We start from the raw sequence: 26640 nt of genomic DNA on the forward strand, positions 1-26640 counted from the left end.
TAAGGTTTCTTCGCCTCTTGAGCCAGCTATCGTGGACATGAACTAAGAACCTCAGCCCCCCCTCAGCCTCTTCTGTGGCCCATGTCTTGTCCATGAGAAATGCGTAGAACTGTTCATGCATGAGAAACTCTGGAAGTGAGGACTGACTGCCAGCTGAACAATCTCCCTTCAGTCTCCCCTTACTTCCCTCACTCTAGGCTGGCTGGCCCCAGTTTCTCAAACTTATGCTTCTTAGGCAGGAGTTAGACACCAGTTGTCCTTTCCCCAAAACTCTAAAGGACATATATTAAGCTCTTTCAGTGGTACTGTTGAAGCCCCTCTGTAAAAAAAAGACTCTGTGTCTCTGCTCTTCTGAACCAATGTGGGTAAGGGGACTTGTTACCCTACCATGAGATCCACCCTCTTAACAGATTTTTCAGTGCACAGGACAGTATTGTTATCTACAGGCACAGTGTTGTACAGCAGATCTCTAGAATTTATTCATTCATGAATAAATGAAATTTTATACCTGTTAATTAACAACTCCTCATTTCCCCCTCCCCCAACCTCTGGCAACCATCAATATATTCTTTGCTTTTATGAGTTTGACTATTTTAGAAACCTCATATAAGTGGAATCATGTATTATTTGTCCTTCTGTGATTGGCTTCTTTCATTTGTCATAATGTCCTCAAGGTTCATCCATGTTGCATATTGCAGGATTGCCTTCTTTTTTACAGCTGAATAATATTCTATTATATGTATATACCACATTTTCTTTTACCAGTTCATCTACTGATGGACATTTAGATTGCTTCTACATCTTGGCCATTATTCATAATGGTGCAGTGAACAAGGGAGTGCTAATATCTTTTCTAGACGCTGATTTCAATTACTTAGGATAAATACCCAGATATGGGATTGCTATATCATATGGTAATTCTATTTTTAATTTTTTGAGGAACCTCCATGCTGTTTTCCATAATAACTGCACCATTTTGGATTCCCATCAACAGTGCACAAGGGTTCCAATTTCTCTACATCCTTGCCAACACTTGTTGTCTATTATTATTATTATTACTACTACTACAATGGCCATCCCAACAGGTGTGAGGTGATATCTCATTGTGGTTTTAATTTGCATTTGCCTGATGATTGCTGACATTGAGCATCTTTTTATATATCTATAGGTCATTTGTATGCCTTCTTTGGAGAAATGTCTATTCAAGTGCTTAGCCCATCTTTAAATTAGGTTATTAGGGTTTTTCCTATTGAGTTGTAGGAGTTCCTCGTATATCTTAGAAATTAACCTTTTATCAGAAATATAGTTTGCACATATTTTCTCCTATTCCATAGTTAGCTGTTACACCCTACTGGTTGTTTCCTTTGCTGTGCAGAAGCTTTTTAGTTTGATATAGTCCCTCTTGTCTACTTTTGCTTTTGTTGCCTATGCTTTTGATGTCATATCCATGAAATCACATCACACGTCCTGATGTCAAAATATATTACAAAGCTACAGTAACTAAAACAGTATGATACTGGTGTAAAGATAGATATATAGACCAATGGAACAGAACAGAGAGCCCAGAAATAAATCCATACATATATGTCAACTGATCTTTTTTTTTTTAATATTTATTTATGTATTTATTTTGGCTGCACCAGGCTCCAAGTTGCGGCATGCGGGCTTCTTAGTTGCAGCATGCAGACTCCTTAGTTGTGGCACGCGGACTCCTTAGTTGCAGCATGCATGCGGCATTTAGTTCCCCAACCAGGGATCGAACCTGGGCCACCTGCACTGGGAGCATGGAGTCTTACGCACTGGACCACCAGGGAAGTCCTAATGTCAACTGATCTTTGACAAGGGTGCCAAGAATACACGAAGTACAAAGGATAACCTGTTCAACAAATGATGTTGGGAAAACTGGATATCCACATACAAAAGAATGATATTGGACCCTTGCCTTACCGCATACACAAATATCAACTCAAAAGGCTTACACATAAGACTGGAAACTGTAAAAGAAGAAGAAAACATAGGATAAAGTCTTTGACTTTCTTTCTTTTTTTTTTTTTTTGGTTTGTTTTTATAAATCCTACCAAACAAATTCTCCTACTGGTCTTCTCACAATTCAATTGAGTATGTGGAATCACTTGCTTTCATGCCTCAGCTAAAACTGAGACAGGCTGGGTCTCAGTATGACATCCTGTTACCCCTGCTTTAAAATGCTCTGTGGACATAGGCACACACAGCAGTATCTCTGGTTGTGGGGATTATGAGTGACTTTTTTTTTCAAGCTTTTCGGCAATTTTCAAGTCTTCTGTACTGAGTGTAACTTCACTTTAGTAATTAGAAAAACAATGAACTTAAAAATTGTACAATAGCAATCAAAGTCAGTTTTGTTGACATTAGAAATTTCCTGTCCCAACCCTGAAGAATTCCCTTGTAAAAAGATTTCTACATGTAGCTATGGCTGGCTGTTTTCATTATGCCCTTTCAGATGACAAGGAACACGCTCTAGTTTACCTCAAGTGATGGGTGGCACTCTATTGTAAGTCTGCAGTGGGGAATTAAGGAAACAACAGCCTCAGCTTGCACAACCAGTCCTTGGGAACAAGAACAGTGATCACAACATAGCAACATTCTGGTGCCAATCAACCAGGCTGGTAATCTACCAGACTTGTGGCTCAACTACTTTGCTCTGTTTTTCCCTGTTCATTTCCATGGCCATGGTTGATTTTCTTCTTGCAACTTTCCTTTCTGCTTCAGGGCTTCTGCCTATTCCAGACTCTGTTGCCTCATGGCTTCTACTTCTGGTACTGCTTAATGCCTTCTCAATGTCTCTCTCAGCCGCTGTGTCACTTTAGTGTGTCTTACTTGTCATAATGATTTCAAGACATCTCAAGAGGAAGGATATGAATAAGTTGTTAATTACTCTCCAAAATAGAGCACATCAGTTAGGCAGCATTCTTTTTTTTTTTTTTGAATATTATTTTATTTTTTGTTTTATTTTATTTTTTTTATACAGCAGTTTCTTATTAGTTATCTATTTTATACATATTAGTGTTTATATGTCAATCCCAATCTCCCAATTCATCCCACCACCACTGTCCCCACCCACCCCTTGGTGTCCATACGTTTGTTCTCTACATCTGTGTCTCTATTTCTGCCTTGCAAACCAGTTCATCTGTACCATTTTTCTAGATTCCACATATATGCGTTAATATACGATATTTGTTTTTCTCTTTCTGACTTACTTCACTCTGTATGACAGTCTCTAGGTCCATCCACATCTCCACAAATGACCCAATTTCGTTCCTTTTTATGGCTGAGTAATATTCCATTGTATATATGTGCCACATCTTCTTTACCCATTCATCTGTCAATGACATTTAGGTTGCTTCCATGACCTGACTATTGTAAATACTGCTGCAATGAACATTGGGGTGTATGTGTCTTTTTGAATTATGGTTTTCTCTGGGTATGTACCCAGTAGTGGGATTGCTGGGTCATATGGTAATCCTACTTTTAGTTTTTTAAGGAACCTCCATACTGTTCTCCATGGTGGCTGTATCAATTTACATTCCCACCAACAGTGCAAGGGGGTTCCCTTTTCTCCATACCCTCTCCAACATTTATTGTTTGTAGATTTTCTGATGGTGTCCATTCTAACTGGTGTGAGGTGATACTTCATTGTAGTTTTGGTTTACATTTCTCTAATAATTAGTGATGTTGAGTAGGCAGCATTCTTGCTCATGTTTAGCTTTTGGGTCAATCGTGAATCCCTGGTTCAGTTGATTAGGGTCAGGAATGTGAAAAATTTTGGATCACATAACCCAAAGCATAGCAACTACCCATGACAATTTTGCTAGTGAAATAGGCTCCCAACGTATCATGGACTGCCCGTATGCTAGAAAAGCGGTCCATGTCTTTCAGACAGACCTACCACCATGTTTAATTCATTACCTCTATGGTTTAATTGAGTCCTATTTTTGGATATCAGTAAAGGGGCCAGAATTTACAAAACAAAACAAGATAGAGAGAATCAGATATCCAGATTTATTTTTCTATGCTATACATTACTTCATCACATCCTACCTGAAAGAAAACAAATTTTTGCAAACAAATCCAAAGTGATTCAAAACCAAATAATGACTTTTAAAATTTAATGTCATTGTTAATAAAGAATAGACCACACCCATCTACAATACCAAGTAAACAGTTCTTTTCATTTCCACTTTTCTTCTGTAAAATACACCGGGCATCACTACTTCATTACAACTGACATTTCTTCTCATTTTTGAGAAATGGTTGACTGTTTACAGATTAAGTACAATTCCGTACCTCTTCTTGATGCACTGAGACATATTCATGTAAAGTACATAATAGCTTCTGATGTTACATTATCATTTTTATTGTGTAACAAAGCTTCATTTAGGACTTTTTTCCAAAGAGCCATTGAGATTTTATGATAAAGCATTTAATACATTGTAAAGAATGATCACAATTTTTTTTTGTTATTGAGAAAGAAAAATTTAGATACTAGAATCTGAAAGTTAAAATGATAGTAATAATGCATAACAACAGTATTGCCAGTAAAATATCTTTTATATGTGTTAAGTTTCCATAAGTAAGTTACATAATTTGGAGTAGAGACAAGCATTTGTACTGCTGGCATTACTTCATTTCACCCCAGGTACTGATTTTGTTATAGAATTATTCTAGGAGTGCTTAAGAGTATGTTGGGTAAATAAATGTAACTACATCTAGAGACAAAACTTAATAAGCTCTTCTGGATGAGATAATACCATAGATGAGATAAGCAGTTTGGAATAACTGATCAGAAGAGTAATAATTATCATTAATACCATTTAGCAGAGGGATTCAAGGGGAAATGTTCAAAGCAAGCCCTTTGGGATATGATTCTGCAGTAATTTCTGATGAGGTGGAATGTTGGCTTGTCAGGTCAGCAAGAAGCCCTTTAAAAAAAACCCAAGCTGATCATTGTGAGGCAAGTTTGCTAGAGAGCACTTGGAAAAGCAGCAGCCCTTTGGATAAGGATTACTTCAAGGGTTAACTCCTTTTGAAAATGTATTGCAAATTGTAATCCAAACCAGTGAGCTTTAATTGATGTCCACATCAAACTTTCTTTGAATCGTGAAGTGGGTAATGGTTTGCAAGCCATGGACTTTTCTGAACCTCCATTATCCCTGATGGGAACCCAGAGGTTCCCATGGTGGTGGCATTTAGGAAACCTCAAGCATTTTCTCAGAGTTCTGTGTCCCAAAGCAAAGACTAAATAGCCATTTGAGAACTATCTTTCTTTCCCCCTCGGCTTACATATTTGGTCAGTGTGTAGGTAGGGGTGTGGCGGAGGGAGTCTCATATTACAACATTAAGTTCCTTAAAGTTAAAGCTACTTCCAAAATGTTGGATTTGAGTTGATTTTCTAACATCTTTAGGTTTTCATGATACAGAGAATGAATTAGTTAAGTACGATAATTGTGGGTATTGAGACAGTGAAGGCAATATAGTCTTGTGACCTTTCTGCCTGGACCTGGAATGAAACTATGGGGGCATCACTTTCTTTCAACCTTGTAGAATTGCCTAGGCTCCTCTGAGAACGTTTCTCTTTCTGTATTTTTTTCCTGTCAGGACACATTATAAGAATTAACATTAAATTGCCTGAATATGTGAAAAAAAAAATGCTCTGCATTCTTATTCATGAAAATGAAAGGATGCACCAGATTTGCACGAGAACAGTTGTCTTGCTACCTAACTCTATATAACTAACAGTGTAGAGAGTGTGGTCAAAATTTTGGATGTAGTTGTCTTTGAGAAGAAGCCATGAATAATATAATAAACAAAGCCAAGATGTTGAGGTAATATACTTTATCTATTGATCAAAACTTATTGGCTCTAACCTGCCTTGCAGTTGTCCTAGTAATATAACAGCCTTACAAGAGGCATTCATATCCAATTCTGTAGCTCTGAGCAGCTTCCCTAACATTCAACTTGAATTAACTAACCCTTGCCTTACAAGTTTCAGTGGAAGATGTCTAAACATCTGTGTAAAGAGAATAAGTGAGAAGCAAAGGCTAAAAACTCTAGTTTTTAATTTTCTTGTATTCCTTTGTTGGGTTATTCAACAAAAATTCAGCAAACTGTTTGCTGTATGTTCAGAATGTCTGGCACTCTGCTTAAGGAGATGGCAATCCAGTGATGAGACACCCAGTGTGAAAAAAGTTCAGAGACAAGTGAGCATTGAATAATTCAGGCTCTGGAAAACAATCTGGAAATAACTGTACTCACTCAACACATGTTATCATGCTGGGTAGTGGGATCTGAGGCTAGGTAGAAGCCTAACTCTTTCACTTACCACTGTATAACCACAGGCAAGATTTTTCACACTTCATAGTTTCAACTCCTTTTACTGTAAAATGAATATAATAATACCTACCTCGCTGGGCACCCATAGTGATTAAATGAGATAGTGCATGTGGAAGCACCTAACACAGTGGCTGTCACACAACACATGCTTAACATTTAATTCCAGGTGCACGTCCCTCTGCAGGGAATGATGTGCTGTGACAGGGTGCAAGGTTCCCATAACATTCAGCAGCATCATGAAGGTACTAGATATAACATGAAATATTGTCTTCATCTTCCATAAAGTTATTGTCAGTTTGACAATAAATTCTCTTCTAGTTGTTTTATTTTAATCATGTGATGGATCCAGAGTGAAGAAGCAGAAAGAAAGAGTGAAGGGAGTGAAAGGGCAATTGATGTATGAGTACAATATGAATAATTGGGACTCTTCAGGCTGAAATACAGAGGCCCAAGGGAGACAGAGTTGGAATCTTATGAACTCTCATACAGAGCTAAATATGGATTTGTTCACCATGTCTTGAAATATTAGGGTATACCCCTTGAAATATTAGCAAAAGCAATCTTAGCATGATAAAATGCAGGAAACCACCCTTGAGAACATCTAGTTCAAATCCTTCATATTATAGATGAAGAAATTCTGGTCCATAGAGAAGAGTTCCCAAATTCTTACTCATTTGTTCATCAAGGGCTTACTGATCCCCTACTCTATATCAGACATCATTCCAGAAGACAGGGTAGGCAAGGTCTTTGCTCTTATGGATTATATTTTAATCAATAAAAAAGTAAATAAATGAAGAAGATGATGTGATGATAAATGAGATAAAGACAAGTAAACCAATTAATTTGATAGAAAGTGACTGTAGTTTTGGAGGGTCATGGAAGACCTTTCTAAGGATGTGACGTTTTAGCTAAGGCATAAATGATACAAAGGAATGGCCGTGAGACAAATAGGGAAGAGCATTCCAGGTGGAGAAAATAGCAAGTGCAAAGCCCAGTGGAACCAGCTTGGCTTGCTGGAGGAACAGAAAGAAGGCCAAGTGCTGAGTGGTGGGGAGAGGAGTATGAGAAAAGTGACAGATAAGGTAGAGAGCCAGATTCTGTACAGACTTGAAGACCAATGGAGTTTGGACTTCTAAGCATGATTGGAAGCTCCTGGAGAGATTTAAGCAGGGGAGTGGAATGCATAATGTAACTAACTTTTTAAAAATGTCACTCTGGCTGCTGTGTGGAGCCTGGATGGAAGGGAGGTCAGAGTGGAAGTAGGCAGAGAAGTAGGGAGTTCTGGTGTTTGTCCAGGTGAGAGATGGTGGTGGCTTGGGCCATGGAGGTGGCCATGGAAATACTGCTACTAGCTAGACTACAAATTCCAGGAAGGCTTGGAGCTGTCTCTTTTGTGCACTTTTATATTCCAAGCTTCCAGAACAGTGCCTGGAACGTAATACCTACTCAAAAAATATTAGTTGAATAAATGAGTGAATAGTTACTTTCTGAAGTTAGACTTGAATCAGGTTTAAGATAAGTAAAAGTGTAAGTTCTTCTCAGTTCATGTATGTTTGCCTTAATAGAGTTTAAAACAGTAAATGTTCTTTAGACCTTCTACTAAAATCAGTGCAATGTTCTTAGCAAATCATGGCCCAAACCCTGGCATCAGCCAATGCATTCAGTGAAGTGTGAGGTCCAGTCCAGTGACGTCAGTAAGTCTTACCCAGCGCCCCCCCAACCCCCAGCCCCCCACCGCTGTCTTGAGCATGGCATTTAGGCTGTGTTTGTGGAATCTGCAATGCAAGGTTTGGTTTTCTCACACTCCTGCTATTAATTTAAGTGCAACTTGGAGATCCAAGAGGGGTAGGTGGCCCATGATAAATAATTGATGCTTTTGAGTTTCTCTACAGGAAAAGGAAAAGCCTAAGGGTAATTCTCTTTACTGCCTGCTATCTACCTCTGTTGAGGAAGGTGATACACAAATTCCATTCCCCACTCTCCATCCATCCACCCCTTTACTGCCTGTTCTGTCATTTTGCAGATCGCACTCACTTAGTATTTCATTTGTGCCAGAACAGGTATATGGGCCTTACATGTATTAACTCACTTAATCCTCACAAAAACCCCATGAGGTATTGTTATTACCCTTATCCCTACTTTACAGATGAGAAAACAGAGACACAGAGAGGTTTAAATCACACAGTTAATAAAGATCAGGGACAGCATTCAAACCAGTCAGTCTGACATTAATTTACCCTCTCGGTATTTTAATTTCCTCATTGGTAGAATGAAATAAAAGTATCTACCTCACAGAGTTCTTGTAAAGATTAAATTAATTAATATAAGTAATCATGCCTGGTCTAGAATTAGCATCATATAAATCTTAGTTATGACTAGCTTTCCAGTATTATTCCTATGGAGAAATTACTTTTCACATACATGAGTTTTTGTATGTGCAGGGTCACCTCTCTCACTTATGTCAAATACTGACTGAGTTGCTTCACAGCGATGAATGTAGAACTCATTCATTAACCCAGAAGTTGAGCAAATATGTATTGATTGATCCTGGGTCAGAGACCGTGCTAGGCCCTGGGGCACGAAGAGAAATGAGACACAATACCTGTCCTCAAGGAGCTGACAGAGAGTGAAACCAACAGGAGCATGACAAGCAATTCAATACAGTTTGGCAAATATAGAGGTGACAATGGATGTTTTCCCAGGTGGTTTGGGTAAAAGGTATAAATAGATTAAGAAAGAAATAAGACAAACCTAAGAAGACAGAAAGCCCTGAGGCCAGATGAGGGGCTGGCACTTAAACTCTTAGTTTGGCCTTGGTGTGTACAGCTCGTCTTTTCTGTGACACCTTCCTTAGAGTGATTAATCAGTAAGAAATGACTCTCTGTGATCTGAACCAGTACAGGAAGTATACATCCTTCATGTTACTTAGATTATTTTTTCCTTTTGTTGTGACTTTGTGTCACATGAGAATAAGCATTCAAGAAGATTGCACAGGTCAATTTTTTTTATATATATATTTATTTTTGGCTGTGTTGGGTCTTCGTTTCTGTGCGAGGGCTTTCTCTAGTTGTGGCAAGCGGGGGCCACTCTTCATCGCCGGTGCACAGGCCTCTCACTATCGCGGCCTCTCTTGTTGCGGAGCACAGGCTCTAGACGCGCAGGCTCAATAGTTGCGGCCCACAGGCTTAGTTGCTCCGCGGCATGTGGGATCTTCCCAGACCAGGGCTTGAACCCGTGTTCCCTGCATTGGCAGGCAGATTCTCAACCACTGCGCCACCAGGGAAGCCCAGGTCAATTTTTTAAATATAGAAAAGGTTGTCTTTTATTTTAGGTTGGTTCAATGACAGCCATTCAGGGAGATTAAATGGGCTTTATTATCTAGCTTGGCTTGAATGCTGGTGCCATTATTTCCTGCCACTCTTTGTTTTTGTTGTCTCCTGCTTGCATCACTTTTCCTTATCTGAGCTTCCCTTCCTCTAGACTGCCTTCTATGTTTTAACTTTTCTATGATCAAAAGAACACATTTTTTCAATACACCTGCTTGCTTTTTTCTAATCTCTGCCCTTTCTGAGTCTTGGCTATGGGCTGAGCCAAAAAATAGCCTCTGATATCAGGGGCCATGGCTGTCAAAAAACAATTCTTTTCAGCAAACAGGGAGAGGAGAGGCCAGGACCTGGATTGTAAAGCTGCTGTTACAACCACTGAACAAGGGCTTTTGCATTCTTTACTTTTCCTCTTCCTGGCTGAGAACTCATAGTAGTTGTCCTAAAGCTTTCCCTAGATCATGAGTGATAAGAAATCTGGACCTGGAAGTATCACCTTTCTGGAGCAGGAAAACAAAAGGGCAACACTTTCCCAAGATGGTGAGTTTCCTTGGGGTTTCAGGGTTTGAAAGGTCCTTGCTTGGACAGACTGATCCTGTGTCTGCTATGACACTAACTCAGTGTTTACGCTGCGACTTGGACACAGTTCCCACCCCGTGCACTCATTTGTGCTTTTCTGTGTGTTGTGGTTGCTGGGCAATATAAAACAAAAATGTGTTTGAATTCCTGTGTGGGAAGCAAACTTTAATGCTGCTTTGATCTCCTACAATTCAAATGACAAATCCACTTTTACAGGATTCGGTGTAATTGAACAATTCGTTCTAGGATTTACTGATGACTGAACCTGTGAGACTAGGATAGGGTGAGGGATTTGGGGAATATTTGGGAAGCGGTCCTCGAAGGCAAGAGCAGATGGTTGATAGAGATAAGGATGCTTAGCTGCCTGGAAGGCAGAATAAGGTGTAATAAGATGGGTCATGTACCCGGAAGGTCAGCGAAGCAAACTGATAAGTGTATAGAAACCAAGGAAATAAGAAAAGTGGAGAAAAAAATGTGAATTGAGGAGATGAAAGGAAGGTGAGAACAGCCAAAAGTGGAATTGATGCCCTTGGCAAGAGGAGATGATAAGGGAACAATTTTGAGAAATTTGAGATTTTTCTGACAAGAAAATAGAAGCTGTAATTCCTATTTTCTGGTCTGGGGAATTTGTTTGCTTTCAACATTTGTCTGACTGTTCTCAATCACATTTGAATACTCATTGTCACCTTTTTAATTGGGAAAAATCACTTTGAGCTGATATCAATTGCATTGTTTATTAATGGGGTTAATAGTACCCAGAGACAGTGAGATAGGTCATGAGGCCATGGACTTGCAAATGAGGCATGAGTACCCATCCCAGTTCTCCAGCTCCAGCCTTCTGGCCTCTGTAAATGAGGACAGCAATACCTGTGCAGCATTGTGAGGATTATGACTGCAGAATCCTGGGAGAGGGTGGGTGCTCAATATATAGCATCTTCCCTTATTATCTGTTATTGCTATTATTTCATCTGAAGACAGGGAGATTGACCTGATTATGCTTTAAACCCCTTTTCAGTTTTTATAAGATTTCTCAATGATTTAATTCTGATGTGAGAATGATGAGTCTTTTGACCATACATTTTGTTTATTTATTTATTTTTGGCTGTGTTGGGTCTTCGTTGCTGCATGTGGGCTTTCTCTCTAGTTGCAGCGAGCAGGGGCTACTCTTCGTTGTGGTGCACAGGCTTCTCATTGCAGTGGCTTCTCTTGTTGCGGAGCACGGGCTCTAGGCGCGCGGGCTTCAGTAGTTGTGGCCATATGCAGGCTCAGTAGCTCTGGATCGCAGGCTCTAGAGTGCAGGCTCAGTAGTTGTGGCACACAGGCTTAGTTGCTCCACGGCATGTGGGATCTTCCCAGACCAGGGATCAAACCCATGTCCCCTGCATTGGCAGGTGGATTCTTTAATCACTGCACCACCAGGGAAGTCCTGACCATACATTTTGGTCAGGACTTCTCATCATTTCCTGAGAAGATTTACTGAGAAGATATCTTCCAGATAATCTCATCTGTGTCCATTTTTAAAAATTGTGCATAACAAACCATCCCAAAGCCTAAAGGCTTAAAATGACTTCAGTTTATTAGCTCACAATTCTAAGGGACAGCTGTTTGTTCTGGGCTCAGCTGGGTGGTTCTCCTAGTCTTGCCTGGGATCACTCCCTTGGCTCCAGTCGTCTGGCAGCTGGATGGCATCTGGATGGTCTAAGAAAGCTTCACTCACATCTCTGGCAATTGGTGATAGCACTCTGCTGGGTCCTCCTCTGCACATGAACACATCCTCCAGGAGGCTAGCCCCCGCTTCTTCAGACCAGAGAATCAAGATTCCAAGAGGGAGAGGGCAGAAGCTGCAAGGCTTCTTGAGGCCTAGGCTCAGAAGCCTCACAATTTCACTTTATCATTTTCAATTGGTCTAAGCAAGCACAAGGCCAGCCCAGATTCAAGGGGGCAGAGGAGGGACAAAGTCACTCCACGAAGGAGTATACCTTCTGCCATGAAAGGAACCATGGACGCCTGCTTTGTAAACAACCTACCGTGCCTTTAACTCTCTTTCACAGGTGACAAAGGCAAGAGAGTTAAATATTTGGCCAAGATCACCAGCTAGAACCTGACCCTCATTCAGTGCTCTTTCTACTATTTGATGGCAGCTCAAGAACAGGCCAGAGTTTGGTTCTCAGGGAGCAGACAAGTGGGGCAAAAGACTGGAAGATAAAGAGACAACTGTGTATCATTTACTGAGCACATTCTCAATGGTTAGTACATAATTAGTCATCAAAATAGAGATGAGGACAGAGGCCTGCTCAGAAAAAGGTGGACAAAGAAAAGTGAGTAGCAAAGGTCGGCAAGGGCACAGTGGGGGAGTACAAGGAAGATGGGGAGATGGGTTCATTACTCAAGGATGGAAAACAAAGGAAAAGAAATTTAACATAGAAGGAGGAACCTCAGAGGACAGACTCATTCAGCAGGTGCTAGAGTGGAAAAAGACAGCACACAGCAGACTAAGATTCCTGTGAATGAAGAAAGAGCATTTTGACTTGGAGCAGAGGACTGGGACTACAGCCCAGCAAGAAAAGACCTGATTTAGTTTAGTCAAGTTAATCAGCCTAGGGGGTAGAACAAATTACATGTATAGACAGCAGTCCCTTGTGATATGTTGAGTCAAGCTGCACTAATGAAGCAAATAATCTGTGTACTGGTGATTTATCTATATGTATGTTGTATGTCCTTTGTAACCTTGAGGTTATTCTCTTGGGTATAAAGTGGACCGTGTGCTCTAAATGACTGGCTGAATATATAACAAACCAAAATAGATGAGGAAGAGCCCTGTACAGGCTGGCCATGAACTTGGTTCAACTCCATTTGCAAGCAACTGTTACCTCTCTCAGACTAAGGCTAGCTGAAACTTAAAATATTGTCTTTTTAAGTTTCATACATCAAGATACCCCTGCTTTGTGTTCAGGTTTTTTTTTTCTTTTTTGCTAATGTTGAGCTAATTTGATGTTTTATTTTTTAAGTAAATAAATGAGTCTAAACCACTGGTTTTACAGTTGGTGTGCTCCTTTTAGTACAAGAAGCTCAGTCAACCATTGCAAGTGTACAGACTGTATTTTATAGTGCACAGGGCTTATGGGAATATAAAGCTTAAGGCGGTAAATTACTGATGCCTAGAGTAATACCTAGAGTAGACTTTTATGTCATTCATAGTTTCCCTTCCTGGGTTATCCTTACTTCAAGGGCCAGAACTATTTATGTTTACTTATTTAGTAATACGTAAACACAATGCCAGTTTTTACTACCTTACCCTTGAATCTTCTCACTCTTGGCTGTACATGTTCACCCACTTCCCTGACAACCTTGGAATACTTCTGCTTTAAAAGCCACTGGATTTCTTCAAAATCTTGCCCTTTCATGTATCTACATATAACCACTATATAGTTTTATATATAGTGACAGTAGTTAATAACACTGTATTGAATATTTCAAAGTTGCTAAGAGAGTAGAGATCTTAAAAGTCCTCATCACAAGAAAAAAGTTTGTAACTATATGTGGTGACAGATGTTAACTAGACATCTGTTGTGGTGATCATTTCACAGTATATACAAATATTGAATCATTATGTTGTACCCCTGAAACTAATGTTGTAAAATAAAGTTTTTAAAATTAAATAATAATGTCAATTATACCTCAATAAATTTGAGATACATCCTTCAGGCCGTATGTCATCTTCTTAGGGAAATATTTGCTTCTGCCTCATATAAGCAGGGCCCCTTGTTATATGCTCTCATAACACCTGTTTAATTTTTTATTGTTTGTCCCCACTCCTACCCCAACAGAATGTAAATTCCATGAGGGCAAGGACTTGACTTGTTCACCGCTCTTTGCCCAGAGTTCAAACATGTGTTGAATGAAGAAATCATACTTACCACTCTTTGTTATCTTATATTTGTATAATTATTGGACTCATATCTGTCTCTCTCATTAGGCGGTAAGCTCTCTAGGATAGTAGCTATATCAGCTCTGCTTGCCATTGTATCCCTGCATCTTCTCTGCAGGAGGCTTTCCACAAATATATATTTAATACATTTTATTACAATCATGTGAAACGTGCAGAGGAAAAGATCACATCAAAAGGGCAATACCGATTGCAGTAGGATTGTGAAAATATGACTGATATTTTTCTCTATCTACAAGAAACATTATAATGTAAAATGATAATATAAATAAAAACTCACATTAAAAAGAAACATATATTGTACTTATCGAATAAACATAATTTTACAAAAATTAAAAGTGGAATTGATACCTGTAATTACTGTATTCTAAGAGACCGGGTGTTTGATTTTTTTCCCTAGTGTGTCTAAATGGGTGCATCATTTTCACATAGATATAAGCACAGATAAAATGTTGTACTTTGTTTTTTCTGCTTCATGTTATGTCACATGCTACATTGCCTGAGTAATTATTTTTAGCAACTGCATAATGTTCAGTTAAATTAATGTACTTTGCGGGGGGTGGGGAGTGGGAGGGTATTTCTTTAAGATACATGTCCTGGAGTAGAATTCACACTGTCTGAGTATTCACATAGAGGTACAGATTTCTGACTTCATTGGCCAAATGTTAACAAGAAACAGTCAGTGATGGATTTGAGTGCAAGTGTGGAATGAGTGCTTGAGATGAAATTAAATGAAGTGTGATTATTTTAAAAGAGACTCAATGTTATATGGAGGCTTTAGAAAAAAATAATAAAGTTACGTTTATTAGAGAGTTCCTAAGTCGGGTAGCTTGACTGTCCTCTGAAATGAGAAGGATGTGTTGAGAAGGGGGCAGGGATGCTGCTGAATGTCGGGGTCTGATAATTTGGAAGGGTTTTTGAGGAACTAGAGGTCATGTACAAATGTGGGACATTAGGGAATTTCCTGGACATCCAGTGGTTAGGGCTCAGCACTTTCACTGCCTGGGGCCCGGGTTCGATCCCTGGTTGGGAAACTAAGATCCTGCAAACTGTGAGGTGTGGCCAAAAAAAAAATATATATATATATGTATGTATGTATATGTGTGTGTATATACATATATATATATATATATATATATATATATATGACATTAATAAATGAGGTAGTAACAAGTTGGAGGCAGCCAGTACTGGTTAGAAGCTGGTACTTGTGGTCTCTTAGTCTGTTAGTAAGAATAGTAGCAATAGAGACAGGAGTGACCAGGTGTCAGAGGGATGGCAATGGCAAAATGGGACGCACCAATACAAATTATGCGGATTAGACATGATGACTGTTGCGTAATGCTTTTCAAAATGCAAGTCTGGGCAGGATGGCCTCTGGCTTCCCTCTTGATTATTTTATAAAATGACAGTATCATAGCCCCAAGCAGGAGCCTGACTTGCAACCATCACAGTTCATTGCCTTTAACCCCAAATTAGCCATTCTGCAGCTGTCTTGCTCACCACTTTCTTAGGAATACAAACTCTCTAACACTTGTGCTTCACAGAGGACCCTGGATAAAAGGCAACTGCGGAGTCACATGAACTTCTTTCCAAAACAGCAGAACTGGGGCTTCCCTGGTGGCGCAATGGCTAAGAGTCCACCTGCCGATGCAGGGGACACGGGTTCGTGCCCCGGTCCGGGAAGATCCCACATGCCGTGGAGCGGCTGGGCCCGTGAGCCATGGCCGCTGAGCCTGCATGTCCGGAGCCTGTGCTCCGCAACGGGAGAGACCACAACAGTGAGAGGCCCGCGTACCGCAAAATAAATAAATAAATAACAGCAGAACTTCTCGAGCTTGGGGCCCAACAACAAGCCTGGCTTTTTCATCAGAGGTTTGTCAAACTGACCACTTGATGAAATTTGTCATTATGTTCTTCAGACTCCCCTTTCTGCTTTATTTGCCTCAGTCCAGGGCAGCCTCCCTCTGGATTGAATATTCTCTCATTTCCAAACAGTTCTAGGGTCCTCCTGAAATGAAGCAAATGATCTGCTTTAAAAAAAAAAAAAATCACAACTCATGATTTAACTAAGGACTTAGAGCAGCATTTTCATTTGAAAGAAGACTAAGCAGGTAAGGGCAGGGGAGAAGGAAAAATAAATAATGGCAGAATTTCAGTTCTGGCACTCTGGAAGTGTGCATCAGACACATCTGTGCTTTGGATGACCTTTCCTATCCATCTCAAATCGCACTGCCCTTACTACTGAGCATTAGCCATGTCCTCATTCATGGGCTTTTGTGTCTGTGTGTTTAAAGAATTCCATTATCTAAGACCATTACATTCAACAATTTCTTTTCTGCATGTAAGCTTTTCTCTTTGACCACTGAATGAGCAAGTAAGGACACTATCTGTTATATTCACCATTGAATCCCCATTGCCTACATTGCTCAATAAACATCTAATCATTACCGAATGAATGAATGCGTAATCAGAACTGGAATATTCTAGTTTCCCCATGTCATTAAAATATCTATCATTCAGTTGCATTATTAGGTCAGGTTTGCACAATGCTCAACCCACATTGTCCTCAGCAACTTGATTATTTCAACTACTAGCAGACACTTTTAGATTGTCATCGAATTTATATGATTACAGCCAAAATACATCCATGGTGGTGAAGAGGAAACTCCGACTAGAGCCAATTTTTCCCCTGGACTTATAGTTTATGCAACTCCTCCACTAGGTAAAGTTTGACCCACCACGAGTTTGCACTTCATGCAAAGAAATTTAAAGCATGCATTGATATTTTTGTTTTATTTCAGCAAACTCCAGAAGACAAAGAGGGATATCAGATGGCTTCAAGGAGTAACTGGTGAATGGTTTGAAGAAGTTCAAAGGAAAAAGTTTTGCAATGAAACAGATGTTAGCCAAATGTTAAAACAACCAGTTACATACAGACTGAGAAAGGGGATGGCAGAAAATGGTGAGATCTTAGGACACCTCATTGTAGATAAAGGCTCAGTGGGATCTCCAATTTAACCAATCATGTTCAGGATTATTTTTAAATCATAAGGGGCAAAATTCACAATAAAAAGAGTGAACTGAAAATGGACTGTACTGTCTTGAGGGTATGTTTAGAGTCAGGCAAGATAGCACAATGGTTAAGAACACAGGCATCAGTATCAAAAAGGGCCTGGATTCAAATCTCCACTCTGTCTGTCTCTGTATTCTCTATTCTATCAGAATTCATGTGACTCTGTTCAAATTACTTATTCTTATTCTCTATAAGCCTCAATTCTCTCATCTTTAAATGGGTATGATAATACCTACTTCACAGGGTGGTTGTGAGAATTAAATAAAATAATACATATAAAGTACTGAACTCTAGCACAGTAAGCATGTAAATAAATGGGATGATGATGCACAAGGAGGGGGAGACAGAGGAAGGGAGGGAAAGGAGAACAGGACAGGAGGGGGGTTAGGAGGGGGAAGGTGGTAGAGAAACTGCCACCCTTCTGGTACTTTGGTAACTTAAACCCCAAAAATGAGCTCAAACAAATGCCTTCCTTGGACATTCTAACTTTGTGACTACCAGCATGTCTCTCACCTTCACCAATCACTTATTTTTTAGTCTGTAAATGAGGATAATAAAAACTGCTTTCTCAGGACTGTTTGAGAATAACAAAGTGCATTTAGAAATTTTAAGTAGTAAAACAGTGTAAAGTATAGAGTCACATTGACTGCTTTTGTTATATGTTACCAACATTAGTAACATTGAGAAATATGTAACAATATATCTAAACTTATATATTGGAAATATTTTGCAACTCCCATAAAAAAGAAATTTATCTAAAAAGTTCACAATTCAGATTTTTAGATTAACCCCATATATACCATGATGAATTTCCCCTTACCTTGAATTCCTCATTTAAAAACTCAGCATGTCCAAAAGTATTACAGTATGATGGAACTGGTATATGTTGAGCATGGCTTAAAATTTTTAATACTCATATATAATATCATATTATCTATACATATATATTATACATATTTATATTACATGCATACCCACATATAAACCGTATATGTAGCAAATACATATGCACAGAGATTTTAATGGGAATAAGGAGCACTCTAAAGGGCTTAATTTCCTTTTCCTTTACTTTCTTTGATATGAAAAGTCACGTAGTCTATCACTGTGTTTTTTTTTTTTTAATTTTTTTTTAATTTTTATTTTTATTTTTTTTTTTGCGGTTCGCGGGCCTCTCACTGTTGTGGCCTCTCCCGTTGCGGAGCACAGGCTCCGGACGCGCAGGCTCAGCGGCCATGGCTAACGGGCCCAGCCGCTCCGCGGCATGTGGGATCCTCCCAGACCGGGGCACGAACCCGTGTCCCCTGCATCGGCAGGCAGACTCTCAACCACTGTGCCACCAGGGAGGCCCTATCACTATGTTTTTAAAGCACCAAAATAAAAATTTATGAAGGATGGGGTAGTTAAGACCAGCACAAGAACCGGATGAGGTCCCTAACACACTACCTTTGGCCTTGGATTGCCATGGGGAAAGCGCATTGAGAAAGTGTCCCAGCTGGTATGAGAGGAAGAATGTCCTGCGGAGCTGCAGGCCCCAGCACCTACTGAAAGATGCCCCACTCTTAGTGAGGCTCCTCCGCTCAGCAGAACCAAGAGGCACAGGGCCCCACCTAGTCCCGAGGTCTTCATGTGGGGATGCCTGCGTTCCTAGACTGCATGGGTGGGGGTGTTAGTTCTCCAAGAGTATTTACCTGGAAATATTAATCATGCAAAATTTTTACAATTTTCTTTTAGATCCTATGGAATTACAAACATCAAGATCTAAAAATATACCTAATCAAAGAAACCCAACATCCGTTCCTTCTCAGCTGAGCTTCAGATCATCATTTGCTTCTCTATTCTCATTCAGAAAATCCAGAAAGGAGACTTTAAAGCTTCAACCACTGGGAGAGAAAGGGTGAGTTAAACTCAGCTCCTGTGACAGCTCATTAGTTATCTGATACCAGAGCCCACCAGCCTGTTTTGTGTTCAGAATGTTTAATGTTCTTAGAATTTAATTTCAGATAGTAACAAAGGAAACAGGGCTGAGCCCTCAAAGGGACAAAGTTCTTATGAAACTTTGGGCTCATCTGAAATCCAACTTCTAACCAACTGCACAGGTCTCAGGAGGTGGACATAGTGAATGATGGATTAAATGTTGAGAAATAATTATTGGCAGTTTCTCCACTGCTCCAAGAGCCTGGTCTTTGCCCTGGTCAAGTAGTTACATTTAAATTGAAACTACTCCTTACTTGGGGAGTATGTGTGTCAGGAGAATTGCAGTTTAAAGAGTAAATGAGCATAAATGAGATGAGCAAAAAGTAGAGAAAAACTGAATTATGAAATGGAGAAAAAATATATTACCATCATTAAAAATATTGAGGACAGCCATTCCTCTGTAGTTGCTTGGAATTTAAACTTAAGGTGAAGGAGGGGAAGCTCTGAGAGCAGTGGAGGTATTGTTCCAGATGGTTCCCAGTTGAGAACTGTGTAAATCAGTTCATCTTGACTCATTACGTTGTTGGATTGTTTTGTGAAAAACAAGCAAGGCTTTGCTTACATGCAATTTGCTGACTGCTAAATATTTTCAGCATGTCTTTCTGGTTGAAAAGCTTCCCACCCTCTTAAGGTGTTGGCTTGGCACATGATGTGTTCCATGTAAGCCTTTAAGAGTGCATCGCAGCTCTAAAAAAAAGGTGTTGGAGGTCACTCTTGCTGAAAAACAACAGGCAGCAAGCAGCTTGGTGAAGCATGCAATGAGGCTCCTGACTCGTAGAGGAGCTCTTGGGGGAATGGAAGGGTTTTGCTTCCAGCTTTCACTTGAGGCTGTCTTTGTCTTTGATGAAATAGTGAAGAGCTGAACAAAATGTAGATTTATGTGATCGTTTCCACCAGAGTCACTTACGAGGAAGTACTCTTCAAATAGTGAGTTGCTTTTCTTGTAAAAAATGTTTTAAACTCTAGTAATTCTCTCATTTGGGAATTAAAAATTGAGGAGTATTTCCTTTATAGGAAATATTATTTTTAAGGAGAAAAGAAATATTCCTAATGTGTAGTGTGGCTGAGACTTATGATGTAATTTGTGTTTTAGGTAATTTTCTTCAAGGCAGAGTTTTATTGTAGCTGAACAATCTAACATTAGTAAACTAGGAAAAGTTGAGGAAACTGTTAACTCTATTGACAAGTTATTTCCAAGCTCATATTGTAAGTTGCTGCCAAAGTGGATCAAAGAAGATGAAAGTTCTATAATCTTCATTTTGGGTATCATGTATTTTAGTTATAGACCAAATTGAAAAAAATGAAACTCTTGCAAAATTCTGTTTAGCGATTGTTCTTCTTAAATATCACAATGACTTGTAGCTGTCTTTTAGCCAAACACAGGATACAAAAATGAAACAAATTTTATCCTTTAAGCATGTGTGTGTGTTACAGTTTTCAGAATTTGCCATCTTTAAATACATTTTATGTTCAAACCGTAAGTGGGAATAATTGTGCTGGTGCAGAATGTAATGAAGGCACTGTTTTATGCTCCTAATAGGTTTCAGAAGATAAAACATGAAAATATGCCCTTTTTATTTTTAAATATGAATGTGACCTAAATATCTGGATCTAAATCCTGAATGTGTATGTGTGTGCTGGGGGAAGGGTGTTTTTAAGGGAGCATAGTACTATGGTAGGACTATAAATTGTGTGTCATACATTCCGAGGGGCCCTTTATTCTTAAGTAGAGCTTTTTTCCTTAGGCAGTTCTGATTTTTTTCAAAATACAGAATCAAGCTTCAGCATACAGACTCTGGTTCAGGAGCTCCTCCTTGCCTATAAGCGCAGTGGGAGGAACTGACAAAGAGCCCCAGAGGGCCCCAGAGGGGAGCACAGTCATCCTGTGCGAGGCAGGTTTCTACTTGCTGAAGCCATCAAGACTCGACTTTGTCACACACTGTCTTCTGGAGAACAAGTCAGCAAAGCAGTTTAAGAGGATCTTCTGCAAATCACAGAGAGAAAGCCAACCCCTAGAAAGCCATGGGAACATAGTAACTTTATTAATTAATGAAAAGGCAAAAAGTTTTGCTATTTCTGATTCAAATATGACTACTGAAGTTTCTCCTCCCAAATTTATGTACTTCCCAAATTATCCCCTTATTATTTTAATCCTATTTGTAAATGATTGAACTGTACTCTCTATGACTCTACCACAACCCAGGAACAAAGAAAATTTTCCATTAATGTTTTAATTCATTTATTGCTAGCCAAAAATTCAAGAAAACATACATATACAATTGTACCTTGGTATCTGCGGGGGATTGGTTCTGGGAACCTCCTGCGGATACCAAAACCCACAGGTGCTCAAGTATCTTATACAAAATGTACAGTTAGCCCTCCATAGCCACAAATTCAACCAACCAGGGTTCCATCTGTGGTTAGTTGAATCCGCAGAACCTGTGGACACTGAGGGCTGACTGGATTGTGTATCTTTCTCCTAATATTTCCCTGTAAGTTATGTTTCCTTGTGTCTTGTTTTGGGGTATTTATTGCCTGAGATATGGAGCTCAGTCCCTGCCATAGAATTTCAGTAACTCCATCACCTCCACATAGTTCAGCAAGTACCTAATAGTGTATATCATGAGCTTGTAAATGCAGCCTTCCTGGCTGCCCAGCAATATCTGCAGTTACTTTTTCTTATTCCAGACCCCAAGTTATTCCATTGATGTACGCCTCACTGTGAATAGGTGATGTGCCACCCTCTGTTCCATGCACCAACACACTCCACAATGAAGTCGTCCCTGCAAAGGGGCCCCTTCATGTCTACACACATTCTTAAAGCTATGAAGCCATGTGCCACCAGTTCATGATGGTGATTTTAGAGATGTTGATTGTTTTCCCCTCTACACTTTCCTTTGTTGTAGTCCCAAGGACTAGGGCAAAGTGGAAGTACAAGAGAACTAGTTCATAAGACTCATGAGTAACATGTACAGTTAAATTTAAGTTGGCTTCTTTCCTTTGAGGACCATCACAGTGTATAGCATACAGTAAGCACTCACCACACAGCTGTGATTATAGCGTGACAACTGCTCTCCTGGAATGAGGGTATGCCTGCCCACTACCCTGTTCCTTTCAGATGATTTTTTTACCTGAGGATGCAGAGTTTTTGGTGGGTGCCCAAATTTACCTGATCTATCATAGGATGTACACAGCCTAGGCACTCCAGTTTACATAAGCAAAAGATCAAATGCTATTTTGGAAAGTTTAAAAGGCAGATTATTGTTTTCCCTGGATTCTGTTTTCTCTCTGTCTATCTGTCTCTCTCACTCTTCCTTTTTCTCTCTTTCCAAATGTCCTACTATGCTGCCTTCCTTTTTCCTGCTAAGTGACTAGGCTTCAGTTGGAGGACACAGGCATGTAAGACACCTAGATCAAAGGAGAGATCAGAGTAAGCAAAATCCTTCTCTGGAAATTCTCCTTCAGTGATCCCAGGTGTGGTGTCCACAGATAAACAGTAGGATTGTGGTGACAGGAGGGAGAAGCATGACAAAGGGAGTGGTTCCCAGATGATCTGGTTGATCATTATTAGAATTTCATCAACATTTTAAAATAATGACAGATAACCAGGCCCTAGCCTTGAGATTCTGATTCAGGTCTGAAGTGGAACACTTTATTTATTTTTAATTCCCTAGAATATTTGGATGCTCATCCAGGTTTAGGAGCCATGGTTACAGAGCTTTCTACCCTCATTATGGCAAGGGCCATCAGAATTCCTGGCATGGTACTAATAGCTGAGGTGATAGCTTCTCTTTCATTTGTTTATCAAAGTCCTACTCTGGATCGGATACTGTGTTTAGTGCTGGAGGTAAAATCGTGAAAATAAGGCAAAGTCCCCACCTGGAGGACTTTAGAATCTAGTAGGGAACACCAGATGACTGCGTATGGTTGGGCAGAACTCTAGGAAGTGCTGATCACATCACAATCATCATGGATTTATTCGTATATTCATTATGGCAGTTTCCTGGCAAATGACAGTAAGGATCTTGAGGAAGGGATGCTCTTTAGAAAACACACAGGGGTGACCTCTGAGTGCCAGCCTGGGTGACAGCCAAGTATACTGATGATTATGGTATCATATGGTGAGTGCTGTGGTGGATGCATGGTATTCCTGCCATGAGAACATTATAGGAGAAGCAGTTAATTCAGACTGGAGGATACAGAAGCATTCCTGGAAAAAGAGAGCCAATTTCTGAAGGACACATAGGACTGAGCTAGGCAATTAAGAGTTAGGAGGTTGCGCTGGGCAGAAAGAATGATACAGCAAAGATGCAGAGACTGGAAAAAAGTAAGAACTCATCTAGGTCATTGAGGTTCAGTGACCAAGTATAAGGTGAGACTGATAAGAGGTGGGGTGGGATCAGCTGGCAAAGGCCAGAACATAGGAACCTTATACATGCAATGCTAAGGAGCTTGGACTTGATCCTGTAGACAGCAGGGAGCCCTTAATCACTTTTTCTCCTTATTATATATATTATATATGTATATGCATTCCTTTATATATATATATATATATATATAAAACAGATGAAATCACCCCCCACCCACTGACCTGGAAAAACACTAATTATTTTGGTGTATTTCATGCGTGTGTGCATATTGTATATATATTTTTTCATTAAATAGAGAAGTGACATAATGAGATTTTCATTTTAGAAAAATCACTTTAGCACAGTGGTTCTCAAGCAGGGGAAATTTTGCACCCCGAAAGCCACTTGACAATGTCTAAAGACATTTCTGGTTTTCATAACTGAAGGGTGGGTGCTATTGGCATCTAGTGGGTAGGGGTCAGAGATGTTGCTAAACATCATATAACGCATGTGACAAACCACTACACAGAAGAAACGCCAGTAGTACCAAGGCTGAGAAACTGCTCTACCTATAGCTGGTGAAGTGGAAATATATGTGAGAGATCTTTAAGGTATGGCTCAGAAGGACTTGTAAGCAAATGCAGGTGAGATAGCTTTCAATCTCTTGAAATCACCCAGTCCAGAGGACTTTAACCAGCATAGCTTTTGTGATTACACTGTTGTTTTTATTCACTCTACAAGCGGAAGCATACTTATGTTTCTTCAGTGGAAGAAACATAAATTAACTTGAAGGTGGGCCTGGAAGTGACCATGGAGACTCTGGGCCTCCAAGCCTCCTGAGTCCTATACCCTGCCTGCAACCTAAATCCACACGGCCTTGCACACTGTCAGGGAACATGCATCCTCCCACTCACAGCACACCCTCCCACTCGGTGACACTCTGTCCCAATTGTGCCACCTGCTACCCTCAGAAACTGATTGTTGCCCCTGCTCCCTTCACTCCAAATCAGACCAGAGGCCTGACTGAGCTGATGAGAGTGTTGAGCTGCGCAGCGACACCATGAAGCCGGCAGCTCCACAGGGCTCCGGAAAGAATCTTCACAATCTGGACAGTTTGGCTCCAGGCAAATTGAATTACTTGCCAGTTCCCGGCCTCCCTTACTCTTTTACACCTCAGGCTTGTGCTCCTGCTGTTCTTTTCCTCTCATACCTGTTCAACCACCACCTTCTCTCCCTGTTGCCTTCCCATTTATCTCGGCAAGTGCTCACCGGCCCCTCTGCATTTTCAGCATATTATACTTAAGCCTCTGTATTGTCTGTATTGTCCTTTTCACATTGTGGCTTGCACTTTGGCTCTTTATGTATCTAATCTTTCCTATCATAAAGCGTCTCAGAGAACAGGGTCTCTATCTCAGGCATATTTATTTCCTCCAAAGCACTCAAAATAGTGCGTAGCATGTAGAAGGCTTGCAGGCTCAATAAAGCTGTATGAAAAGGAAGCATATGAATAAAAACAGTATTTTAACTTCTAAATATTATTAGTGTAGAGCTGGTATTTCAAAATAATATGAAAAAAATCCATATTAATTTTAATTTCTGTTTAAATTTTGAGCTAAACTATAAAATACATGTTGATATCTTTTAAATATAAAATTGCTTGGCCTCCCAGGTTTTATGCTCAACTTTCAAGAACCATGAAGCAACTAGGAGTTTGAATGAAGGAAAACTGCATCTTGCCACTTTCAATTGATCTGACCTAGAGTCTCAGTTTGTTTAATTCTTGATTCCATTTTGCTGTTCTCTTAGCGAAGGAGAGGACTTGATTTCATACAAGAGCTCTGAGTCACTATGGTCTATTAACTCTTAAGCTGCAATTCAGGCAGCATACCCTGGCATAGGATTATAGATTTAAAAAAATCAAAATTTATCTCAATTTTGGACCTATGTCTTTAAAATTTTTCACCTTCTACTGAATTTTAGAGGAGCAACATAAATAGTAAAAGCATAATTGTTCTCCTTCAAGATGATTTCATAATAAATAAGACATATGTATAAAAATAAGCATCCTGAAGTCATCTTTATAAGGTTTGCTTTTTAAAAAATTCCCTTAAGAATTGTTGAGTCTGGTTCTGACTTACTCTCTCTTTAAAATAAAAATGTACAGAAGCAGAAAATCTGTTTCCCATTTACAAGAAAATTCTGTGTGCCATACTGATCAAGAATGAGAGCTCTAGATTCAGTCAGCCTGTGGCCGGCTCTGAACTCAGCCACTATGTACCTTGTACAGTGTCTTCTAACTTCTCTAATCTGTAAAATGAGAGTTGTCATAGTATCCACCTGACAAGAGTGATGTATTTAAATGAGATAACATGCCTATAGAGCATGAGAATACTGCCTGATACACAGTAAACACTCAACAAGTATAACTGTTTTTGTAATTGTCTTCATGCTATGTTCAAGTACAAATCCACTATTATGTAATTGTTCTTGGCTACCTGAGTGACAAAGATGTAAAACATTGATCCTAAGCAAGAATAGGAAAATGTTTCTGAAAGATTTTTCAACAGTGCACTAAGAAATGTCTCCCTACTAAGCATCAGAAATATATCTTCTCAAGATATCAAGATATAATAGCAAACATGCTATTGATTTTCCAAAAGTTAGGCACTTCTTCAAAGAAGTTATTTCAAATTCTTTTCACAGATGTGACGACCACATACCTCCTGTGTCTGTGAGGGGAACTGCTTTGGTAAGTAACCGAAGAACTAAAGGTTATGCTGAAGAACTCAGAATTAATGTAATTCCTGATTGGCTACCTACTTAAATAGAATTCTCATTGGCACAGTTTGAAATTTCCTTGAGAAGCTTAGATTTCTCCTACAGAGTTCAAAGTTTCCCAGCTGTGATCTGTTTCCAGTTGGCTGTGGTACTAAAATACTCAAACAGCAGGCTCTGCCAGGAGGAGTGAAGCCATTGTGTGTCCACAGAGACTAGCATTAGTATCTCTGATATTTTACCACGTGT

The 26640-nt window shown here is 39.7% G+C and overlaps 1 protein-coding gene across 1 annotated transcript in view; it reads left to right on the forward strand.

Annotated features, from left to right (window-relative positions):
- EXPH5 (exophilin 5) overlaps positions 1-26640 on the forward strand; it is a 73613-nt gene that overhangs the window by 30069 nt on the left and 16904 nt on the right. Inside the window, exons 2-4 of the mRNA XM_082845740.1 lie at positions 17022-17182; positions 19025-19187; positions 26320-26365. Of these exons, the coding sequence (XP_082701866.1) occupies positions 17022-17182; positions 19025-19187; positions 26320-26365 (370 nt within the window). The remainder of the gene's footprint in view (positions 1-17021; positions 17183-19024; positions 19188-26319; positions 26366-26640) is intronic.

This window comes from Leucopleurus acutus (assembly GCF_964270905.1).
Source record: "Leucopleurus acutus genome assembly, chromosome: 8".
Taxonomy (NCBI): Eukaryota; Metazoa; Chordata; class Mammalia; order Artiodactyla; family Delphinidae; genus Leucopleurus; species Leucopleurus acutus.